Source organism: Sitodiplosis mosellana, unplaced genomic scaffold, assembly GCF_009176505.1.
Source record: "Sitodiplosis mosellana isolate CC-2019 unplaced genomic scaffold, AAFC_SMos_1.0 Smas_scaffold_6226, whole genome shotgun sequence".
NCBI classification, from domain to species: Eukaryota; Metazoa; Arthropoda; class Insecta; order Diptera; family Cecidomyiidae; genus Sitodiplosis; species Sitodiplosis mosellana.
In genome coordinates this window covers 20,240,212-20,257,797 of record NW_022601467.1, presented here as the reverse complement: position 1 = coordinate 20,257,797, position 17,586 = coordinate 20,240,212, and the positions used below count along the sequence as shown (strand labels likewise).

The 17,586-nt window shown below is 35.5% G+C and overlaps 3 protein-coding genes and 1 long non-coding RNA gene across 11 annotated transcripts; 3 read left to right on the top strand and 1 right to left on the bottom strand.

The window, feature by feature from the left end:
• The first annotated feature begins 168 nt into the window (after positions 1-168).
• Positions 169-4,181, top strand: LOC129577739 (SANT and BTB domain regulator of class switch recombination). The gene is made up of 10 exons (XM_055465239.1): positions 169-445; positions 520-890; positions 956-1,229; positions 1,295-1,566; positions 1,876-2,079; positions 2,147-2,186; positions 2,355-2,492; positions 2,560-2,776; positions 2,888-3,086; positions 3,938-4,181. Exons 1-10 carry the CDS (start codon positions 173-175, stop codon positions 4,179-4,181), a joined length of 2,232 nt encoding a protein of 743 aa, XP_055321214.1. The 5' UTR covers positions 169-172.
• A 41-nt stretch (positions 4,182-4,222) lies between these two features.
• LOC129578823 (ubiquitin-conjugating enzyme E2-22 kDa) lies at positions 4,223-7,329 on the bottom strand. 2 transcript variants are annotated; one of them, XM_055467994.1, is made up of 4 exons: positions 7,189-7,329; positions 5,634-5,786; positions 5,469-5,551; positions 4,223-5,384 (listed from the first exon to the last, which is right to left on the bottom strand). In XM_055467994.1, the coding sequence occupies exons 1-4, from the start codon at positions 7,249-7,251 to the stop codon at positions 5,084-5,086; spliced, it is 600 nt and encodes a 199-aa protein (XP_055323969.1). In that variant the 5' UTR covers positions 7,252-7,329; the 3' UTR covers positions 4,223-5,083. The 2 variants fall into 2 exon arrangements, with proteins under 2 accessions (XP_055323969.1, XP_055323971.1); XM_055467996.1 differs by lacking the exon at positions 7,189-7,329 and adding an exon at positions 6,114-6,250.
• LOC129578809 (ribose-phosphate pyrophosphokinase 1) lies at positions 6,223-17,356 on the top strand. Of its 7 annotated transcripts, none has more exons than XM_055467948.1 (7): positions 6,223-6,728; positions 8,731-8,935; positions 12,628-12,811; positions 13,977-14,054; positions 15,991-16,089; positions 16,183-16,641; positions 16,754-17,356. In XM_055467948.1, exons 1-7 carry the CDS (start codon positions 6,692-6,694, stop codon positions 16,844-16,846), a joined length of 1,155 nt encoding a protein of 384 aa, XP_055323923.1. In that variant the 5' UTR covers positions 6,223-6,691; the 3' UTR covers positions 16,847-17,356. The 7 variants fall into 7 exon arrangements, with proteins under 7 accessions (XP_055323923.1, XP_055323926.1, XP_055323925.1 ...); XM_055467951.1 differs by having other exon boundaries at positions 6,598-6,728; positions 8,767-8,935; XM_055467950.1 differs by having other exon boundaries at positions 6,598-6,734; positions 8,767-8,935.
• LOC129578838 (uncharacterized) lies at positions 14,061-15,482 on the top strand. The gene is made up of 2 exons (XR_008689138.1): positions 14,061-15,094; positions 15,177-15,482. It is a non-coding gene; the product is annotated as an uncharacterized LOC129578838 (long non-coding RNA).
• Positions 17,357-17,586: the final 230 nt, after the last annotated feature.

The window sequence follows — 17,586 nt, the reverse complement described above, 5'->3', positions numbered from 1 at the left end:
AACGCCGTTACTAAGGAGTCGAAAGGTTTGTTTATTTCCCGATATATTTTTCTCCCGTTATTGTTGTTGTTGTTGCTGTTGGTGGATTGGGTAAGTATTGGCATTTTTCGATTTCCTGTCAGCGATACGTTCTTTCCGTTCCGCACTATCGCCATTCGAGCTTATAGTTAGAATGGAACACAAGCATAGTGATAAGTCGGAAAACAGAAATGAAAATAGCAATCAATCGGGTCCGATTTCGACATCAAAATTCTTAGACTTTTTGAAATTAGCGTGCCGCGTACACGAATCAATTATTCTTAAAGATGATAGTGGAAAAACGCTTGATTATAATGCACTCGCACAAAATGAGCTGGTGAACGCATTGGTGAATTCTAAATCAGATCAAAGCCCTAAATCGAACGGCGCCGAAGATGGAAGCAGCAACGATAAAAATGGTGAGTGTGGATCAAAATTGATTAAACTTAAATCATTTCACTAATTTTATTTTTACCAATGAAATAAATAAATAAATTTATAGATCAAAATGAAAATAATTTAAGTCAAAAATGGAATCGAAGTCGTCATAGTTTCAATGAAAAATCGCCGTTGGACACGGTTCTTACTGAAAAACTGAATGAAGTGATTAGCGAAGGAATTTTAGATTCAATTCTGCCATTCATTTGTGCAGCCAATTTACCGCTACAAAATGATAAGTTGAATGTAAGCCACACGTGTGGTTTGAAAACAAAGTCAAATGCCAAATTGTTGAGTCCACGAATTGTTGTGAATAATGGCGAGTCGCCAGGTACAAGTAAATCAAACAATGAGAATAGTTCAAATCTTCGATCGTCTTCCAAAGAGCGACATCAACGCCGCAAATCCAGCCAATCAATCGGATTGCTATCAGAGTATGCCATAATTTATTGATATCGGCTGCTGCTGCTGTTATGTTTTATTTTCTCCGTCATTTTAGCCATGAAGTATTAATCCATGTTTGTGATGAGGTCAAAGGAACATCGAAAGATTTTTCATGCCCACAGAGGTTGTTGGTATCGAAAATGGGCTATTTTGCCGATGTCACTGCTGGTCAACGGCTTGAAGATATGGACATATCTGTTCACTGTGATTTGCAAATATTCGAGTGGCTCATGCGATGGGTGAAGAAAGATGCGTTGTCGGAGGAAATGTGGCCATTACTTGATTCCACCAATGTCGTGCCAATTCTTGTTTCAGCTGGTTTCTTGCAAGTAATTTCGTACATTACACAATTGCCGTGCGTTTACTGTGATCACTTAAGATTTTTCGTTTTCAGATGGAACCACTTTTGTTGGATTGTTTAGCCCATTGCCATGCAAATTTAAATGAAATTGTTAAAGCGTCTGCAAATTTATCCTGTTTGAACGAAAGTATCATTTCACGATTGGCCGCCATGTTCACGAATTTGGAATTGGAAATGGTGAAAGATAAAAAAGAACGTGTCACTCCACGCATATGGATCAAAATGATTCAGAGCTTGTGCGAACCTGAACCACAAGCACTTCGCGGACACTATGGCAGTCTATGTGATTTATTTCGTTGTTCACGGCAAGCCTCGATTTCATGTATTACTTTACATTAAAGCCGTCAAATGACTGCTGCTAGCGACGTCTCACTGCGACATCGTTAACTACAGTATACACCGTGCACTTCTTCTTCTTCTTCTTAACTTATGCCACTTTTTTCTGTTGTGAGTATGAAGCTTACGTTGTCGCAGTGAGATGTCGCTGCAGCACCATATGGAAAAAGGATTATTGGTCTTTATTGATTTTTTTTCTTAAATATCGACAAAATATGTTTTTAAAACGTTATTCATTGAATGAAATTAACTGATTGAAAATACAAATCAAAAAATAGTTGCTTGAAATGTGTCAATGATTCGATGGCAACCATAATACACTGTGATCCTTCGAATATGCATTTAAATCGATATGGTCAAGTTATCAGCCAACATTGCCGTGACACATCGTGGAATTTCAATCATTTTATCTCAACACTGTACAAGGAGTTGAAATCGTGGAGAAAAGTTTATTGGCGACTTTGGGGAAATGTTCATTATCTGTAAGTTAGCTTGTGTGAATTGTGAGCAAAATGAAAAAAAAATTCAAATAATAACGAATTTTTCCAGATATTGTGCCACATGTGAAAGCTACTTTCCATTGTATCAGGTATTAATTTCCACCATTTTAGCGTTAAATTCCTTGCAGGTCTTGAAAAATGTGCTTCTTTTTCTCATCTCAAACCGTTGTTCCAAAACCGACTGTTGGTCGAAAGATTTGTCTCGTAACGTGTGTGAATGAAAACTGAATCAATTCAAAAACTGCCCTTCATTCCAGATGAACTGGTGCTTATATCATTCGGAACAAGCGCAATTTCTGGGACCCGTAACTGAAACTCGAATGCCAGGACCAGCTGGGAGATACACTTGCTGCGGCCAACAGGCTTTCCGTTACGAAACTCTGCCAGGGCCAATGGTTAGTACCATGAAATTCTTTACACAATTATGAATGTAATCTAATTTCTGATTCAATTTATATGAAGGGGTGTCAATATCGTGAGCACACTGTTCAAATTCTAAACGATCGAGATCGTGCAATATTAAAATTGGCTCAAGTTGCTGCCGAAGGAAATTGTTTATACGAACCGCCTCCAAGTAAACTGTTGAAGGCCAGTGTTTTGAATGAAACTTGGTGGAATGGTATCATTTTGACACCGTCCAAAGATCGCCCTGGATTATTACCGCCAATTGTACTCGCTGGTAATGATTTTCATCTTATTTTCAAATAAGAGAACGATATTTATTATGTTCCAACGTTTTTTTTGTTTCTTCTGTGGACGATGTTATCAAAAAATCCTTTGTATCGAATAGAGAACCGAATTGGTCGAGCGTGTCCAAAGTTGTACGTTCAGTCATCGGCTTCGTTTGACTCGAGCAGCGATAGTGAATCTAGCAACAATTACAAAAGCAATAAATTATTGAAACAATTTTCGACGACAAGTAGCGATGGATGCGAGTCAGATTTCAGTAGTCCAAGACTAGTGAAGCCGAGAATGAGGCCAGCACAGAAGTAAGAAAAAAAACATTCATATAGAATAAAATTAGTTCTTGATTGAAATTTTGTTAATTGAATTATAGTCGCAAAGCCACATTTATGTAATGCTTTCTACCGTTAAATTAAGAAATGCTTTTGCCCACTTCAGCGGTGCATTTGACCATTAATTCACATACAATCCCGTCCGAATCGGATGAAATTCGGGTATCATCCAACTGTACGCTACACTCGAATCACATCCATTTGTGACGGTAATAATGGGTGTGAAAACTGACTGACTGACTGACTGAGAATTATATATGTACAACAGATTTGATCGTTTTCATCTTTGAATCAATTGAGAAATCAGAACCGTTGTGCAACATTTTCAATTGTAAATGTCACTTGAAATCTTCAAACTATTCATTAGCTCTAGAAATATGCACGATATAATACGGGTTAAGCCTGTAGGTAAGTTGTTGTTTGTAAGATTTTCTCAGTCAGTTGGTCAATTTTAATATCCACACCAATATTTACCAAAGTCATAAATGGACCTAGTTCAAGTGAAGCGTACAGTTGGATGATACTCGAGGTGGGTCCATTTATGACGTTGAAATTCGTAGTAACTGTAGTCAAATTAACCCCCAAATTTTACTTTAAATTTTCACCCTAATATAACCTTGTTTCACACGTGATTTGTTATTTTGTTATCAATTGATTCATAATCGTTTTTATATCCTTCTAATTGATTTGTTTTTACCGTTTTTTTCTACTTCCATTGTGACGTTAAAAATGACTGAAACTACACACAAATGCGGGCCTTAATTCGACCGTTTACATACGCTTGGTAATGGATGTATTTGCGTTAACAATTGTTTCTTGGGTAGTCGCAAAGCCAAACCATCTGGAAGATATTGGTCGGGTGAGATTTCGGCACGCAGCAATCAGGATAATCAAAGAGAATTCGAGGAACGGGCCATGCGGCAGATCCAATCGATGGTGCGAAAGAAGATGGGCAACGAAAATCAAATGCATCACGAATCGCATCCGATTGGTGGCAGTTATGTGTGTCTGGAAGCCGAATGGCGGGAAAAGCATCGACAGAACAAAGTCAAAATGTCCGGCAAATGAATTGTAATATAAGGGCAGGCATAACAGAGAAAATTCGCAAATTTATCAATTTTAATTTCGATTTTTAATCATGAACTTAGACTTACAATTGTTTTTGAGAAGCATTCTCTTATTAATATAGTACATTTCTCTCAGCTACACCGGGTATTTAATCATTTCTCAGTTTTCATAGTTAATTTAAATTTAAATGTTAAAACAATTTAAAGAGTTTCGCAATAATTTGTTGTCAATATTTACAATTTAATAACGTTCGCACAATAGAATTTTATTTTCTTCTTTCCTTTGTTTTTGATGCATGTGTGGTTGTTGTTGTTATTGTTGTTGTTTTTTTTTAACTTCGGCTTAATTCAAATTACGGATGTTTTGTGTGTTTTCAGGTTGAATCTTCTAAGATCCATTCACAAATCAACCGTAGTGTATCATGCGCAATTCGATAAGCATTCGCAACAAGTGTGTCACACACAGACCTGTAATGCGTAGCATCAATCGATTCTGAGCGTGACACACGACAAATCATTTTTGGAAAACAAAATTGAATACAAAAATTATGATGATACAATATATGACAGAACAAAAAATTATGAAGTTCGAAACTATGTGAACGGATTGAATTATTGTGAACCGATTCAACAGTAAATTGTATAGAAAAATAAATTCCTTGTCGCGGTTTAAAAAAAAACTATTACATATGAAAAACAAAATAGGGAATAATAATTTAAGTGGATTTGTGTATGTGTGTATGTTTGTTCAGTAATAACGGCCAGTTTGGTTAAAATTCACTTGACCATTGCAAATGGTTTTGCTCTTTCTTGTTGTCTTGGTCGTTTTCGTTTTATTGATTTTCTTCTTCAACATCTCTCGAAATATGTTTTATGCTTTTAGGAATTTTCTTTGTTTTGGAGCTAACTGAATAGGTTTTCAGTGGCTTTTTCTAAATTCCAATTCTCCTTCGACAAAACTGATCTGGCTTCGTGCTCCTGAATTCCCATATCACGCAAACGCTGAATTTTCTGATCGCAATCTTGAATCCGATTTGGACCACCGGCATACGCATTTGTCCAATGCTTGGCTGTCAAAACAAACATATCGTACTTTTCTTTGTATTGTGATGCAACGACCGCATCCTGTGGATCATCTGGTTCGGCAGCCGATAGCAGCGCTTGCAATGATAACAGTACAGTGCGTAGTGTCATAGCTGCAGCCCTGTATTTTGATGGCCATAACAATGGAATGAAATATTTGTGTAAAACGTTTGATTTTGACGAGAAATTGATTTAAAACCATTACCAATTGTCTTTTAAAATGTCCAAGCAAATAGCACCAGTTACGGAAGATATGTTTGGGTGCCAAATTCGTGTGATGAATCTAACCTGTACAGCCGAGATATAAAGAAAAAGATGAAGAAGCAAATTAAGTGTCTAAATCATGTTTGGTAACATTGTTTGGCTTTACCTTTGGGGGATTGAATGGATAGGTTTCTGGCACTTTGATTTCCAACTGAAACTTTCCGCCTTCATATGGTGTATCTGGTGGACCAGCGATTTCACCTCTCAATTCTGTCCAACTGTCATTTACTAGTTCGATTTTGATGGAGCATTGAACGATCTAAAGGCGAGAAAGGAAAAACGATCGACGAAAAACATATTGAGCAGTTAATTATTTGATGGGAGAAAGCAAAAATAAACGGAAAAATGTAATAAAAATATTGAAAACATATCAAAGGCCAAAGGGATCAAATGAGATGACGTTCGTTGGAAATGGCATCAGGGTATAACAAATGAGATTGATAGTTGAAATGGAGAGCAAAACAAACACTGATTACATGTTCCCATTGGCAATGAGATCAGACGATTCGAGAATGGTGCGATGGAAAATAAATATTCGAATCGGACGTGTATCGCTGTGTGCAATATCAGCTGCCGAAATACATACAAACATCGGGTATGAGTGTTGACCGTTTGTTTAATTTCAACCAATTCAGCACGAATTCGCTGCTGCTATTTCTTCCCCATTCCAGTTGTTTTTCAAACAAAAATGTTTCGTTTCATATAGAATCCGTTATCGGAGGCACCGAGTGTTTGTGTTGTTTGCGAAAAAAACCATTTTTAGGTCTTGCGCAGTGTGCGTTGAAGGAGTTGCTTTTTGTTGCCTCTCTTATTGTTGTTCACATTGGTAATTTAAGGAAATACCTCAATAACACACTCATTCAGCGATATATACTGGAAAAAGTGTGCACCACTAGTGAAATATAAAACTATTGTTTTTCGTTTTTTTTCTGTTCTTTGTTTCATTTCTCACACACACGCGCGCGCACACACACACACACACACATATACACACTGTGGCTGTGGTTGTTGTTGCCAATTTGGACTTTTTATTTTAAATATTTTCGGTTGAATTGAAAAATGTCGCTAGAGTCCAGAGGTTCAACGAGTTAAAGAAAAAGCTAAAACTGCGTTTCTTTTCACTGGACAATCAAAACGGCAAAGATCAACTGATCCATTGATAAGATGTCAAGTGATGAGCCGGTTCGGGATTCCGATAAAAGTAAAGGTAACATTTTTGCATGCAGATACAATTTCCACACTGATATTGATAACGTTGCACACAACATAGCAACAGTGGCACAGCGAAGGGAAACTGTTTGCAAAATTACATTCGGTTGCACACACACACACACCATGTATATATTTATCGTTCAATAACAAAATTGGACGACGCAACAAATACAGCAATGAATTGTGACTGAAAACAATATTGTACTGTAAAAGGAAAATACATTACAGCAAATCATTTCGAAAGAAAAAAAATGGTACGTCATTTGCATCGTATCATCCCAGCACTTTTGAATCCGTTCACCAATCAAACGACGATTCATCCCATTCGAATGGCACCGAATTTCGATTTGTAAATTTTCCACGGACAAACACAGCATTGTGTTTCGAAATACGCACAGTTGTTTTAAATAAGAAAATCGAATGCTTCTTCGATGATTTGTTTAACTAACCTCTTCGCTTTTAATGACTTCTTTGAATTCTCTTTTTATTCGAGATACCGCCATGTTCGCCATTTTGAACGCTTATACCTATGTTGATAATTTCTATGACAAAAAATTTTGTGTGTTTTTTTTTTCTTTCTTCACTCTTCGTTCGTATGCCCTGCAGTTGTTGCTATTTGTTACTGTTGTTGTCGACCAAAATCGTCTTCAGTGTTCGGTATTGGTCAGGGTCTTTCAGTGCACACAGTGCTCAAAAACAATGCGAGTTTTCCTTTGTACGTAAATGTCGTCAAAACTAAACGTCCGAAATGCAATCCAAAATATTACCGAAAAGAAAAAACTTGCTGACGTAAAGCAGTTTGTGTTTAATCGACAACAAAAAAACAACGAAACGACATCAATCTTTTTAACGATTCACTGCACTCTAATCGGAAACTTTTTAATCAATTTGTAAGCTGTGAAAAAAAAATTGTCTTTTTCTTCTCTCTTTTTACTTTTTTTTTCGTTTTCTTCTTCGTTCAAACCCAATGCTTCCCCGTGTAATATGTTTGTACTGTGAAATGACAAAACAATAACATGAGAACCAATAAGAATTATTGCATACAGTGACAGGCGAATGCAGAGCCCCTCAAAGTGAAAGTAGTGCCATTTTTCAACAACAACAACAAGACAACAATCGTAACGCTGTATAGATTTGACGGGTTGTCTGAGAGTCGTTGCGCAAAATGGTCAATTCGATTTTATTATTTCAACGAGTGGCGTCGTAATTGATTTAGGCATGAAAAAAAAATTGTTGCTAGATGTAATACGATAAGGAATTTAAATCTAGCTCATTTAAATATTACATGGGCACAGTTGAAACTGGATCCCAACACAGCAGAATGTGTGGATTCAACGAATTCTTCATTTGAATTTGTACAAATTTAACAAATTACAATATACGCAATCCGACGATGTGAGGAACCCATATTGGCCGATTTTGAATCGGTCCACACTAATTCTACTACTATGGGCCCGATGTGCTTGTGCCAGTGTATTGGTGTGCTGTGTGTTGGGCCTCTAGCAACATGTGTATCTTCCGCGTGCGCACAGTCCCAGCGCGGTTATATGAAGGCAAGAAATGGGCCCAAGAACAAGAAAACCGAACGAGAAAGGAAGAAGGAGAAAAAAAAACACACAGCAAACTCAGATGTAATACTAAAAGAGAGAAGAAAAAAACAGACTACATATTCCATACATGCAATAAAGCAATTGGCAGTGTGTAGAACGCGCAACTACCATGACAACAGCAAAACAGTAGAAAACACGAGACGAACGAACTGAAACGAAACGAAACACAACAATACATACAATGCGAAGCCGTGTGTCGAATATTTCGTTTCGAAAATTGGCTGTCTCGCTTGCGCCAATGCGAATGGGCCATTGCGCTGAATTTTACTATCAGTTTATGTGACGTTTCAGACTGACGACATGATTATCATTATTTTTCTTTCACCGAAAAAAATATATACATCGTGTGTATTGCTGGTGCTGTTGATTGTGTGATGCCAGTACGATCTATTAATCCCATACGCGCTAAAACTTTAGTCCGGAGTAACTTCGAAGAGTCGAGTGTGCTGAAACTACAGTCTAGGATGCCGAACATTAAAGTATTCTCCGGTTCATCGCATCCCGATTTGGCCCAACGTATTGTCGATCGGCTTGGCATCGATTTGGGCAAGGTGGTCACGAAAAAATTCAGCAATTTGGAAACATGGTGAGTTGAACATTCGCGTATAAAAGCGAAAAAATACTACGTTTTTTTTCCTGATTTTATTTTTCTCTCCAATTAATGAACGGTGCCAAAATTTGAAATTGATAAAACTATTGCCATTCAAATCATCGAACTGAATGAAATAAAAAAAAATCCATTTTTTACGCGTTTTAGTGTAGTGTCATCGTCGACAATAGACGATGGATCATAGTAGCCCAGTGAAACAAGATATTCGTTATTCGCATTTTGCGTATGTGTTTATTGTTTGCGTGATTGATCTTATATACGCTGTCTCGATGCATACACAAACCCCTCGAAACATGTGTATTTTAATTCATGAACGGCGCTGTGATTTTTTTTTCTAGCCTAAATTCGTTCGGACAATTGTTGTTTCATAGAAAAAAAAATGAATGTCGTCGCTTAAAAATTACATTGCATCATGACACACAGACACAACAAAAACAATAAAAATATATATATATCATTGATTATCAAGCAACTGAAGAAAGGTTGTGTAGTTCCGACCGAATGAAATTGTCACGCTTGTGTGTTTTTTTTTCTTCGTCTTCTTCATTCTCAGTCACATTGAAATTTCTGTTTTGCATCCTAATCATAATCATATTTCCAATTTGACGCTCGTATGCTGTACATACCATAAAAACTTTTTATAAAAAAAAAGTCGCACGAAATTTCGATCTTGATTGTTATGTACGTTTACGGTACTTAAAATAGCATTTTGGTTCATGTAATTGAAGTGACATGAATGAAAGTCAATCGAAAGATGTAAAAAAAATAACATAGAATCGAATGAACAGAACAAATTAAATCCTTATGTAAACAGGCAATTCTTTCATTTTCTCTTTCATTTGATTTGATTTCTTAATCTATTTCGCATGAATGATCCTAACCGCATTTTCAAGCGAGAGAGAGAGAGAGAGACATCCCAAAATGTGCGCATATTTTTTTCTTCAAAAATTCGTTTAAGTATTGGCGAGAACGAATTGTGGGTACGCGTGATTGATTTACACGTCGTTTCGTTTGCCTTATCGATACGTTCATTTCGAATGGAACGAAGAAAGAAACAGAGCAACAGCAAAGAAAGAAGAGAAAAGAGTAGCGAGAGTCTCTATTGCACTTTGCAGTTCGTAGAATACTCAATTTTTTTTTCTTTTTCGTTTCGAATTCACTGCGAGAGAATGAACGGTGTGCGAAGAGAAGAGGCAGGTACGTCGAAATGCATTGAGTTTTTGGCAAAGCAGGATAGAAATGTAAAGACGGAATACAGAAACAAAACCAACCAAAAACTTAACCACTGTGACAACAACAAATACACATAACCTGCACACATGTTTTCTTTTCTCTTCATTTCGTCTTCTTCTCTCGCTGTGTCTTCCTTTTCTGTCCCTTCGTCTGTATTGTTTTTCGATTTTTTATTAGGAATTGTTCGAGAATAGAGTGTTGAAACAAAAGAAAAGCAGCAACAACAATAAAATGAGAGAAAAAAAAAATCGTTGAGCCTTTCAAGTTTTATCAGAAACGCATGGCGAAATATAAGAACAGAGCAAGAAAAAAATGAGCGATTGCAAAAAAATCTCCATGCAATCGTTTCCCTCTGTTTTTTGCTATGGAGACTTCCTTTGAGCTATTTTCGGGCAAATTTTTGCACAATTGTGAATCGTGCACAAGCAATTTGTCATTCAATGTGTCTGTGTGTGCATCTTTTTCTAACTCCTTTCGCATTCAGAAGTAGTTCAAGTTCCTTACCGACCGCATCAGTTGCCGCAATTGCGGCAATATTGACTCATATCTCGATACGATGACCAAGTGCTATGATAGCCAATAAACACAACATATATTGTGAAAAGCGAGAAATGAGAGACAAGAGCACGAAAGAGTTACGTTTATCACCTTTTTTTTATATCGATGTAAATGTATCGGACTTCCAATCAGCTGATCACTTAATATGAATTGAGCATAGTCGGCGCATACATTTCCACATGAAACACGTGTGAATGGAATTGTCTGCGTGAAATATTCACTCAGACATGGACAGCAGAAAAAACGAGTAGGAAGGAGAAAAATAGCACAGAGATAAACTCGTCGACTCGACAGATAAACACATTGCAATCGCTCAAATTCGATTGCATTGAAGAGTGGTTTGATTCAATTGAATCGGATCGCAACGATGACTTTACCGATTCACACAAATATACTTCATTTGTGTTATGGGCAATTCAATTGTTGTCAATCTAAGGGTAAAAAACCGAACAATGTTTGTCCAATTAAAATTATTTATCATTTTTTAACTAAAAGAATCGCTGAATGTGGCGATTAGAGGAGGGATAGTCCAAAGTCATTCTACCTCCCCAAAGTTATTGAACGATAACGGCTCCGAATAATAATTGAATTGTCTTGATTACGTTACAATTTATTCGTCAACATTTTTCCAACGGTTACGCCATGTTTTGGCATCAATAATTTTCATCGTTGTTGTCATCGTCGTGCGCATCAGATCCGCACAGAGTTGGGAGAACAAATAAATTTTAAGACAAAAAAAAATATGTTTACGCCAAGGCACATCATCGGGTCAATCTGGCTCGAATGTACAAGCATGAAAAAGGTTATCATGTGCAAATACGCAAGAGAATAGAAAAAAGCATATCACTGAATTTCGTGTTCGGTCCTACATTATCGGCCGGCCCATTGGAAAAATAATAATAGATAGTCGAACGATAGGAAAATATTACTATGTTGTTGGGTACGTGTACAAACCAAACCTTAATTTTGTTTTTCATTCCACACACAATCAATCGCACAAAGATAATTTCTCATCAGAAATTTATTCGATCAACAATCGTTGTTGCCGAGTTTCTACTATTTTCTCGAAACAACCATTGAAGAACACTTGATCGAATTGCCGATGTATTGGCACATTCGAAAGAATGCATTTCATTTCATTTTTTTGATTGATGTTACATTAACCTTCGATATTCACACTACAAACGGATCACATTTGATTCGATGGATTTTCTAAATTGCTGAAGGATATCTCATTATATTATGAACTTAATTTTAGATTAAGGTCAATTCGATTGTGCCAATAAGCAAGCGCGATTCTATATTTCCTTTGCCCTTTACATTTTGCTGTGCTGATTTATTAAAGGAATGATGCACGAATAAGGGATAATCGATTAAACAGATTATCAATTGCTAATATAAGCAGAAAATCTGCAACAGAAACAACATAAAGTACATCAGGCATATTACTGTCTTCCTTGTGCTTACCTCCTTCATTTGTCCAATTAACAAGCCAGAAAAAGTCAGCTATTTGGTTTGTGTAAAGGCGGCCGTCAAGGGGAAATTATATCAGTAAAAATAATGTGGCTTACATGAAATTCTTTCGAAACTGCATTTCAAGAGAAAAACAACAACACTGTTTGAAAGGATTGTGCATGGGCTCAATGATGGTTATTTGTGCACTCAGTGCCTGGTACCCATTTGTTAGTTGCAATTTGAAATGGCTGTTGCAAATTTTTCAACAATCAAAAATTGCTCGCGTCAATGTAATTCAAATGTTATGGCGATGATTTATTTTGCTTTCGTCTCTATCTCTATTTCCTCTGTCTGTCTCTCTCTCTCTCCCTCTTTTTCTGTATATATTTTTTTTTTTCATTGACTTGATTTTCTGCTTGCAGCGTTGAAATTGGCGAATCAGTGCGTGGCGAAGATGTGTATATTGTGCAGTCTGGTTCCGGTGAAATAAATGATAACCTCATGGAATTATTGATTATGATAAATGCATGTAAAATCGCATCAGCCTCCCGTGTAACAGCTGTGATTCCATGTTTTCCGTATGCCCGACAAGATAAAAAGGATAAGGTAACACTGAATATATCTTGTTGGTTTGTTTTAGTAACCCGTTTTATTGAATCTGTTTTTTTTTCTCGAGTGTGTTAACCTTCTTATTTCTTTTCTTTTTTTTTTAATTTTAAATGCAAATTATTTCACAACCAACAAAAAAATGATACGTTTTAAATGAATCGTGTCTTTGAAAGAGAAAAAAAACGAAATAATTGCAAGAATTTAAATCACTGTCTGCAGCACCAATAACAAAACAAACAACAACAAAAATGAACCCGCAAACTGATTTGCAGCGGTTAAATATGATCCTGAGCATTTTTGAGCATTGAATGCGTGTTTCTTTTTTTTCATTGCTATTGAATTTCAAGCGCATCTTGAATTTTGTGTACATGTTTTTTTTTCTCTTTCTCTTCTAATTTGTATATTGTTGTTGCAATTTTTAATGCGTTAATCTTGAATTATGTGTGTGAATATAATTTGTTTTTTTCTCATGCTCCTTCTTTTCGTTTCACGTTTGTTTACGAACGGTTTTTTTTTCTGTCTGCATCATAGTAATCGTCGTAAAACCAATATCTGCTCTATATATTTATTGCAATGGCCGATGATGGAATTTGATTTAGTAATTCAACAACATCAACGGCGCTTCAAAGTAAATTTTTGTGATACCATTTTATTTATGCTTATTGTTTAGAGTAAATTTGATTACTCAAACACCCTACCGCTGTCAACGACACACACGCGTACACAAACAGGAATCATACAAACCAACAAATTTATTCGTCATTTTTGTAAACAAATTGTATGTGTGTGTTATCTTTCTTACTCTTGATTCAAAGTAAATAATTGTGATTTACTGGGTAACTACTACATAAATATTGATTTAATACATAACGTTCTTAGGTGACTAAAAACAACAACAAAAACCAGATCATTTATTAATTGCATATTTGGCGATTATATATAATTAATACATGAATATATTGAAAAGAAAACGAAAATTCGAACTTCTCGAACCGATAAAGGGAATGGCAACGTTTTGCAAAAACGAAAATTCAATCATTAATAAATGAACTGAGCTGACCAAAGAAAAAATCCAAAACAAAAAAAAACTAAACGCAGAAATCGCAAAGTGACAACCAAACGAAACCGATTATTAAACTTTGTTTAAACGTTTATAACATAGGGAGGCGAGGGCAAAGAATCTGCAACTACCCAGAACAATGCAATGCCACGAAAGAAGTACGACGAATGGAAATTTAGGGTACTAGAAAATGAATATATTTTCCAAATGATATGTTCTTTTTTCCTTAACTTTTTTTTTCTATTCTTCTTTAAACTTAATTTTATCAAATATCAAAACAAAGGGGTTTAATCCACATTCACATTCGCTTATTTTATTTAGCAATTAAATGGAGAAATAGACATTAAGATAAATGTTTTTAATTTTAATTTCCTACAATTTTTAATTGAATTGTTGTCGCTTCAAATGGGCCATATTCTGCATCTTAAATTTATGTTTATTTATTGAATAATAATTATTAACGATCTCAAGGTTCATCTGAGAAAAAAGAAATTTAGTTGACGGCAACCAAAATAAAAAAAAAATAGACACAGAAATAGACACATCGAAAGCATCATTCAGCGTAATAAAATGACCATTGCATTCATGTGGAACAGATCGAACCCAAACACACGACACTTGATTGCCATTGATCCCATAAGTTGTTTGGTTGTTTCGAACACATACACACACACACACACACACACTCAAACATCTAGTTATTATCAACATATTCATAAGTACATTTTGATATTATTAATTACTACTAACACAGCTGCCCGTGACTCCTCCAAAAAAAAAAAAAAACCAAAACACATTACCATCCATTGATTACATGATCAAAAATCAAAGCCAACTGTAATATTCGAATAAGGTATATTGTTTTCTCATTCATACCATAGTGAGTTGAGTGAAGTGATATCACAAATATTGCCTGATAGTGTCTGCGGTCCAACACAACAAATAACATCCTTTAGGATGATGACAAACATCATCATCGTTTTGATAATAGTTTTTAGAAGCATTTGCAGTGTTATTTGCGATTTGAATTTCATTATCAACATTTTATTTCTTTTTGGGAGTCCCCCCCACACACACACACACACACACACACCGAACCATTTCTTATCTATCGTCACCAACAATTTTGTTATTGTTGTTGTTGTTTATTGTCTGATTTTAAATTTTAATTTTGAATTATGTCAATATTTTTTTAGGATTATTCTACGCACAATTATACTGTGAGTAATCATATTGTTGCTGTTGTTATTTATTGTGTTGGTAATGAATTTTCCGTTTATTCGTTTTTTGATTTCCTTTTAGTTAGAATGAAATGGTTGTAAAAAAAATCCTACTCATTGATTTACCAAACAAACATTGTATCGGTTTTTGATAACAGGATTTATCATCTAGAATAAAAATTGTAGCTAATGAAATGACAGGAAATGTTCGCTTCAATCAGAATCAAATAATTCGTCAGAAGAAAAAATGGAATTAAATTGTTTGAAATTTAGACATAGGCCAAATAATCATAGATTTAAAACAAAAATTCACTGACCAATTGTCCATTGAACTGGGTTAAAATCAAAGTGTTCAATTTGATCTAGAGGTTTTGATAAAAAAATAAAACCAATTTTAATGCATGCGACATAGACACATACATATTAAACATAAAATTGTTGCTGTTTGTTGTGAATTGTCACTTTTGATTTTTGCTTTGAACAAATAATCCTTTTAATTTTGCGATTGAATAAATAATTTTTGTGTACGTTTTCTTTTTCCATAGTGGAAACACTCATCGAGATCAGTCATACATATATATGTATATTATAATTTTATTTTGTTTAATCGAGTCGATCCATTTTGTACGTCTGTATAAATATGGTGATCAAAAATGTGTATATTTTCATGCTAAAAACCAACAACAAAAAAATGTTCTAGAAAAAATGAGAACAATAATTGCATGTGTCCTTTAAAGAAATCATGTGGGAATCAATGCGAACCAAAATGAAGCATTAACCATCGGTGAACTAATCATCATCATTTCGATTAATCCAAACAATTGTTTTTTTTTGTTCTCTCTCTTTATATCTTTTCCTCCCCTCCCATTCGACAACCCCGCTATTTGGAACATTAGAGCCGTGCGCCTATTTCAGCCAAGTTAGTTGCGAATATGCTGTCAGTTGCGGGTGCTGATCACATTATCACAATGGATTTGCATGCCTCACAGATTCAGGTAAGGTAGTCTCTAGAGTGAGCGAAAGAAAGAAAAAAAACAGTTTTCTTTGTGGAAATGTGTAAATAATGCAATCATTTCATTTTTTCGCAGGGATTCTTCGATATTCCGGTCGACAATTTGTATGCCGAACCGGCCGTTTTGAAGTGGATCAAGGAAAATATCTCGGAATGGCGTAATTCAATTATCGTATCACCAGATGCTGGTGGTGCTAAGCGTGTCACATCGATCGCTGATCGTTTGAATGTTGAGTTCGCCTTGATTCACAAGGAACGTAAGAAGGCCAACGAGGTGGCATCGATGGTATTGGTGGGCGATGTCAAAGATCGCGTTGCCATTTTGGTCGATGATATGGCCGATACGTGCGGTACCATTTGTCATGCAGCTGAAAAACTCATGGAAGCTGGAGCCACACGTGTTTATGCCATTTTGACACATGGCATCTTCTCGGGACCAGCTATTTCGAGAATAAATAACGCTTGCTTTGAAGCCGTCGTTGTTACAAACACAATTCCACAGGATGGCCATATGCGTGATTGCCCGAAAATTCAGGTGGGATACGATTGAAAATTCGCTTGTGCGAATGATTACAAATTTAATTGTCATTGTTTAATCAACAAACTAATCCGAACATTCTACTTCTTTGTCTCTTTTTCTCTTGCAGTGCATCGACGTGTCGATGATGTTTGCTGAAGCTGTGCGACGAACACACAACGGAGAAAGTGTTTCGTATCTATTCTCCAATGTTCCATATTAAACAAGGACTCGATCATGATTTTTTTTGCTAAACTATATTTTTTAAGAAGAATACTTTTTTTTCCAAATTGTTCAAATATTTTCGGATTCGTAGAATGAACACGTAATCTAACTGAGAGTTTAGAAAAAAAAATCATGAGCAACATACAAACATTCAATTTTTTTTTAAATTTACACATTGTTTGATAAATGAATAAATGAGAAGTAAATATGTAGAGAAACCAATAAAACTGGGGAAAATGTATTCCATAAATTTGTATGAGCCATTGGATTTAATCAAAAAATCGCTGACTATATGTATAGAAATGAGAGAAAAAATGCAACTCAATAAACAAAAAAACGCAACCAATTTATACAGAATGATATGATGTTAAATGAAAGAATTAAAAGAAAAGACAGTCCACAATGCAATTGTAATAGATGGCACATAAATTCAGTGTATCTGCACACACTTTGCGCTCATGCAACCTGTTGATGATAGAAAATAAAAAGGATTTAAATCAAAAACAAATCTCTCGTTTCCATTTTATTCGAGATCTGAGTCTAAATTTCATCTCAATCTGAACAAATAAATATCCGATAACTTTAGAATTGTTTCGACACATGGACTAGGACTATAGATTGAAACGGTGGGTATTCACTTTTGTCGCTTGAAAGATTGATGCGAGACCAACTTGTCGCCTGGCCGTGACCTTTTTTTACGTTGCTCTTTGGTTTTTCCCCCAAACGATTTACGGATTA